At 43.5% G+C, this 7,168-nt stretch overlaps 1 protein-coding gene across 2 annotated transcripts; it reads right to left on the minus strand.

Moving 5' to 3' along the window:
- Positions 1-262: 262 nt before the first annotated feature.
- On the minus strand, positions 263-4,473 carry LOC127784712 (uncharacterized). Of its 2 annotated transcripts, none has more exons than XM_052312051.1 (5): positions 4,049-4,473; positions 1,849-2,770; positions 1,567-1,662; positions 1,238-1,374; positions 263-880 (listed from the first exon to the last, which is right to left on the minus strand). In XM_052312051.1, exons 1-5 carry the CDS (start codon positions 4,312-4,314, stop codon positions 703-705), a joined length of 1,599 nt encoding a protein of 532 aa, XP_052168011.1. In that variant the 5' UTR covers positions 4,315-4,473; the 3' UTR covers positions 263-702. The 2 variants fall into 2 exon arrangements, with proteins under 2 accessions (XP_052168011.1, XP_052168013.1); XM_052312053.1 differs by lacking the exon at positions 4,049-4,473 and adding an exon at positions 2,987-4,038 and having other exon boundaries at positions 265-880.
- Positions 4,474-7,168: the final 2,695 nt, after the last annotated feature.

The raw sequence follows: 7,168 nt of genomic DNA on the forward strand, positions 1-7,168 counted from the left end.
ATCCATTGTCTTCTACACGCACGTTTTTCAAACGGCTAAACGGTGCTGTTTTTGTAAAAGTTTATATACAGAAGTTTTTTTAAAAAAATCATATTGATCATTTTTTAAAAAAAAATTAGCTAATACTTGATTAATTATATGCTAATGAGTGCTTGGTTATACATGGTGGAGAGAAGGGTTTCCCAACCCTCCTCCAAACACTGCCTTAGTCTACTTTTTAAGTTTGTTTAGCTAATACTAGTACTCCACATCTCATTATAATCTTTCGCTAACCACTGTCCCATTTTGCACGCGTGCTGGGAAGGGTTCTCAGCCCCCCAAAAGCACAGCCTTAGTAATCAAGAATAAATAAATAAAACACAGAAAAACAACATTCTCTTCTACCGTACATGACAATCTTGGAGTTCACATAAACCAGAAGCAGCATCAAATCTACAAAAATACACATTATACACCACACATCCTCTGGATGGCATAGATAAATTGTTCCTATCATATATATCATCATCCATACAGTGATGCCTATAACGTGGCGCACCGTGTGAAAAACTACTATATGGAGGAAATGAATTCAATAAAGATTACTTCCATAATTCCCTTGGCGTATCCCGACAACTAGAATTAGTAAAGTGTGATCTGCTGCATACCAAAATTTGAATGTGGCTGTATCTTCTCTCCCTCATGAAATGCACAGTGCCCCTTCTACTCCCTTTTGTTTTCTTCGTCATCTCCATCAAAAGATGTAACTGTAACGTTCTTTGTTGCTTTGGTGTCTGGTGAAGAAGATAAACTCCACCCGTTCTTGGAAGCAATGGGACCTGGCCTTATTAGTGACAGACTGTCCTCTCGATCAAAGTTTTCGCTTGCATCATAGGTAAACCTAAAATGGGTAGCCAAAGAAATGTGATTCCCCATTTCTAACAAAGGGCCTATTTCCTACCTTACTATAGTGTAGGATCTCATTGCATAAATTATACAGGGAGGTTCAAAATTCTGACATGGTACCTAAGTGCATGCACTGGAGAAAAACGCTACCGAAAGCTACAATGTTGGTTTATGTTCTCTTTTCAAGGGAAAGTATGACAGGTCAGAAATAAACAGTGCAACTGAATGATGAGAAACATTTTCTTAGCTGTCTACTAGTCATTCAGCACATCTACTGCAATGAAATGCTAAATGAAACAATAAAACTTGAGTATTATCCAGGTTGAAATTCACCAAAAGATAAGGATTGTACCTCATTGAGTTCTGTGACGGCGCCCACAGGTATGAAATGACACAAAGAAGTGAGAAAGACAAGACATGCCAGAACGCAGGAATTATCCATGCATACTGCCATCGTTCATTGAATACATCTGTTGATTTGAAGTAAATCTGCAACAAATGTCAACCACAGCACCTTAAATTCTGAACAAGATAAAATGACTAGATTCTTAAAAAACAAATACATGACTCTGAAGTATGCAGCCTCTACAACGGGTGAGGCAAAACCAGTTTTGTGCAAGACAATGATATTTTCTTGGACTCAATACAGTCAACATATGGTTTTGATACACATTAACGTACCTCATAGCCAATCCAGCCAATAGACACCAGAACAGTTACAGCCAATGCTATTGTGAATTTCCTGTAAATGTCAAGTTTGGCCATTGACCTTCTGGCCTGTGATCCACAAGAAAACGATTACAGCTGGTTAGTTATTTTTCATTTTTAAATAAGTCAACATTGTGTCACCTCCTACCTGTGAAATAAATAACATAAAAGACATTGCACTGATAAATCTGAAATAGGTTAGTTGGATAGGGCAAAAGGAGTTGATAAAGAATAATATAAAAGTATATTGCTCACCTGAAGTTTGTCAAGGGTCTTAGCTAGCGAAATAAAAATCCAAACAACGAATGCAGCATCCAAAATAGCCACGGGATAAACCAAGAACAATCGAGCTTTTCCAGATAGATCATTTACGGCACCAAGATTTTCTACCAATTCAAGGATTTCCGTAGCTAAAAAGAATGTTCCTCCAAGCATAACCACCTTTGATGTGAGACCACCCAAACTAGGCCTGACAACTCCATATCCCATTGAGACAATGAGAATAATAACACGGGCTACTGTTCTTTTAACAGTCCCAAATGTTACAGCCCAAAATGTGATGCCCTTTGGTCGAACACCAGTCTCGTTGAACTCAGCATACTCAAAATACCACAATGACATCTCAAGCATGCCCAATGTAATGACAAGAGTAATACAGTTTTGCAGTGGCAGAACTTCACGCCAAAACTTCATGTACTGATAGAACCAATAAATCCCAAGTACAACGAAAGCGAATGACATAATTCCAAAAAAGTTCTTAAGAGGTGCCATCCGACCAGGAAGATACCCAGTAGGATTTTTCCATACGGTTTGCCCCTCTATCTCCAGACCAGCAAGTGATGGATCACAGTGTATGAAGTACATATTGTACATCCCAGTTTTTGTTATAGGAATGATCCTTGAAGGTAGTGTTGCAATCGTGTCACTTCCATCAAAAGATGCAAAAAGCAACTGTGGCCAGCCAGGATTCACCTGTGATGGCCGATAGATGACAGAACCTTCCGTGCAAGCTCCTAACTTCGCAAGATCTGAGGTACAACAAATAGCTTTCTGACCTCCATATGCTGATCCACCAATCATCTCACGATCTTCTATCTCAAAAACAAGTATCTGAACCATTGCTGAACCAGTTTCCTTTGCAGCATCCTTTGGTCTCCTAAACGTAATCTTGTCAAATCTAGAAAGTGAGAGACATTTTAAGTTTACATTTGCAAGCTCTGGATACACCTATAATAAATGACAATAATAAAATGGACATTTTAAATGCTAGAACTACATCTCCATAAACAAAAGTTTCCAATTTGTAGCATAATTAACAATCCCCTATGTTCCAAAATATAAGCATTTCTAGGATTTAAAATTTGTACCATAATAGAAGGATTTCTCCACCTACTTTCTCATTTCAACCATTCATGACCACCGATCTCGTTTAATTTCTCCGCATACTTCCTCATCTCAACCAATCACAACCATCTCATCCCAACCTTAATTTCTGCTAAAACTCACAGAAATGCTTATATTTTGGAACAGAGGGAGTAGTAAGCAAAACTCAAAACATAATCAGCCTGTACGGGTAGGGGGCTGTAGTTAAAGCCAAAAAGATAAGTACCAATTCCATCATTTCAGCTTGTTAAATATATATGGACACTGTATGCTGGCCCAAGAACAATTTAAACAAACTTAAAGCTTGTTTGATCCTACCAAGTTGTTCTATCCCATGCATATTATCCTTCACAAGTTTACCTTAGTACTCCTCATATAGTCGTGTTAGGCTTTTAGCTACACACTTACACCAACTGACAACACTATCATCAAGCTGATCAAGCACAATTAACTTCACAATGCCCATCTGGAGTTCAAATCAACATCAATCTTGCTCCGATTAGCGCCAATGTGTCATAATGAATTTGAATGGAGCTCATAGAAGTCCATCACTATTCACACAAAACCACTTTGACTCTGACTATCCACCTTAGTCCTTAGCTCAGTACCTCTTATCACACAAATCAGAAGCATCTTCAATCGCCCAAGCTATACCAGCAAATCTACACCTGCTTACAAGAAATTCTCTCCATAGCACTCACAATGCGTTCTAGCACACAATTCTTTTATTTTATCTTATTATTATTATTATTTAAAACAGAGAGGGGATCTCCCATTTCTAGCACACAAATTCACCCAAGAGCAACACACCCCATCCCACAGCTGATCAACTTACCACAAGCAAACAGCAACGTAAACAAGAATTTCCTACATTTTCAGGGAAAACCCCATCAACACAAACCAGCCACGCATCCTACAGAGCCCCCCAAGGTGGCGGCACCCAAGATCCACCGGGTCGTCGGCTGCCAGACCGACTCCAGCGCAGAAGCCCCACATCGCGCGGAATAACACAGATTGAAATCGATCAAGGCAGCAGCGGAAGTAACAGCGAGCTAATCAAATTTTAATTTACCGGATGAAGGCGTCGGCCACGGCGGCGGCGGCGGCATCCTCGTCGTCCTCCGCGGTCGTCGCATTCGCGGGGGAGGACGGCGCGTAGAGGCCCTCGCTGCCGGCGTGGAGGATGAACGCATTGCCCTTGTTGAGGAAGCCGAGCCCGCGGTACTCGTGCACCGACGCCTCCCCGCCGCCGAGCAGCATCAGCAGCAGCCCAGCGACGGCCACGCAGAGGCTCAGGAGGTGGTGCAGGCGGGCGGCCGCCGCCGACACGGCCGCCATGGAGGTGGGGGGCAGCGAAGCGAGGCTGGATCTGAGCGTGCGTGAAGTGAAGTGAAGTGAAGTGAAGACGACGAGGTGAGTGAAGCGGACGCTAGCTCGGTCGGGGAGAAACCGCAAGAGGCCAAGAGAAGCCGCGGTAATAAACGGGAGGAGGAGTAGGAGGGGGTTTGGTTGGTGAGAGACCTCGTTTATTCCTTGGTGAGAGGGAGTGTCTCCCCGTGTGTTGTTGAATTGTTGTTGGTTCATTTTGGTGATCAGAGGAGGGTCAATGGGACATTGGGACAATTGGCAGGGTAAACCATGTTGTTAAAAACTAATCCAGGGTGGGTGGGCTAGCTAGGACTAGTTACACTTATTAGAGCAGATACAATAGCAGGCTATAAGCCAACTATAAATATATTTTAAAGGGTTAAACAAAGAGAGAAAAGCAGATCTGCAGCACGGATTTCAAGATGTGATGTGTGTATAACAGATGAGACCATGTATTAATAGTATAGTATGCAAATATTCTATGAATTGACTATTACATTGGTTATAGATGATTTAGAGTTAGCAGTGAGCTATATTATTAAACTTGCTCTTAGGGCCCTGGACTCTGCTGCTTGAACAAGCAAAGTTTACAGTAAATAATGCAGTGGGTGCATATGTGAAGTTCTCATTTTATTTTATTTCTTGTTTGTGATGTTGGAGTGTTATCCTTTTCGTTTTTAGCCTCTCACCATTTTCCACACAGCATATAAGCCACCAACAAATTTTAAAGGTGCATTTAGGTTTTTATTCATCATAGTTTTTTTTAAGTATTTGTCTTCTAAATCGTTCGTATATATAAATGTTTTATCGGTAAATTATATTCCTATTGCTGCTAAGCCCAAACAAGATATCAGCCCTATGGCATGAGATAAGACTTGGAACGAAAAATGAGATTACATGAGAAATTACCACTGATCAAGAAGAAAATTGAACGGAGATTAATTACTGTACTCCACACAGAGCTAGTAAGCACCTTTCATCTTTAATCATGGCCTCTCTTTTCTCCTTTAGAGCAGATACAATAGTAGATTATAAGCCAGCTATAAACATATTTTAAAAAGATAAAGGAAGAGAGAGAAGAGCAGCGGGCTACAGATCTGTAGCTAGCTGCAGCATGAACTCCAAAACGTAATGTGTGTATGACAGGTGTGACCAAATATTAATAGTATAGTAAGCAACTATTATATGAATTGGCTATTACATTGGCTATAAATGATTTGGAGCTAGTAATGAGCTATACTATTAACCTTGCTCTGTCCTTCCCTTTCCTCCCAGTCCCAGCCAGGTTGCTTCTGATCAGTCACCATACCATAATAGTAGGCTTAAACACCTAGCGCATATATATATGCTCCACTGATCCAGTACTTAAACACTAGGAGCAGTAGCTTAAACACGAGGGTACACTCAGGTAGTGTCTAGTATTGCACCGGTCGCCCTCTCGCGATCCGAGCGGCGAGGCCACACGCCGATGTAAAACCACCCCAATTCTGCACGGGAAACGAGCACACCCGCACCGTGCGCCGCGATCGCTTGGCTGTCACGGTAGCCGCGCGCGCGCACCAAGGGGAAGGCGGAAGGCAGCAGCAACCAGCAAGTCCCACGTTTTTTAGCCGCCGGGATTAGCGCGGCGGAGCGCCTAGCCGGCACGCCGCTTTTTCTACTTTAACCGGTGAACCCCCCACGTCCCCCACCTCGCACGGTGCGGGTCGCACCATCATCACGGTCGCACGGAGCCGTCGGTGGGGAGAAACCAACCGGTCGGCCCGCGCGCCCGTGAAATCCCCGTTTCCGTGGACCGTGGGCTAGTCACCAACCTGGCGCAACCGGGCCGCGCGCCCGTGAAACCGCGTGGGCTACTCGGGCGAAAACCTGGCCCGGACTGGCGCTGCGCGGCCGCCGATTTCACAGCGGAATCGGCTCGTTTTCGCGAAGGAATTTTTGGGCCGGCCTTCTCGGGAAGCCTTCTCGCACCTATGTGGCTGGGACAACCGCACAATCAATGGACCGCTACTCGTCTGATGGAGGAGTGCACGAATGCGAATTATTTCTGCAGTGCAGTAGATTCGTCAAGGAGAGTTTTTTTTTTTAAGAAACACATATCAGACGCAGACGCTCGTAACACGTACACACTCAAACATCCTACTCATATAAGTACTTTCGAAAAACTAGGTCGACATATTTTGAGGATGAAGTCATCATAGGCGTCTCGCTATCGACAGGTACGTCTACCCTATCATTGAAAAAATAATTAGCCGAACATATGTATCAATTCTAGAATTTCAATCCGGGTGAATTGGTTCCACTACAAGTAATCCAACTAGTCGAGCTAAGCTCAATTTGCGTCAAGGAGAGAGTTTTTTTTTTTTTTTTGAGGCAAGTCAAGGAGAGAGTTGATGGAGCTGCCACGAGAATACGCTCTTCTGCGAGATCTAACGTAGGGGGGAGGTTCACCGGAGCAGCGGTTGCGCCATGCTCTCTCGTGGACGAGGGAATCCTGCCCGGCCATCACGTATGGCCGGGGTACGGGCCGGCAGAATCTCGCCGATGTCAAGCGTGTCCAAGCACAAGCTCCCAAGAACGTACAGCAGCAACGCAACGCAACACAGACAGGCGTCCGTGCCTGCAACGGATGGAAGGTGCGTTTTCTTCTCTGCCACACGGACAAGATATTACGCTCTGCCCGTACTGTACCAACAACGTTGTCAATCTTACCGTTTTATTACTCTTTATTGGAGTGTAGAAATCAGGTGATCAAACAGTTATTCAGCAAGTGTTAGAGATGATGTGAATTTAACTAGTGAATTGAATTGGATATGGCAGACAA

This window comes from Oryza glaberrima, chromosome 9, assembly GCF_000147395.1.
Source record: "Oryza glaberrima chromosome 9, OglaRS2, whole genome shotgun sequence".
In the NCBI taxonomy this organism is placed as follows: Eukaryota; Viridiplantae; Streptophyta; class Magnoliopsida; order Poales; family Poaceae; genus Oryza; species Oryza glaberrima.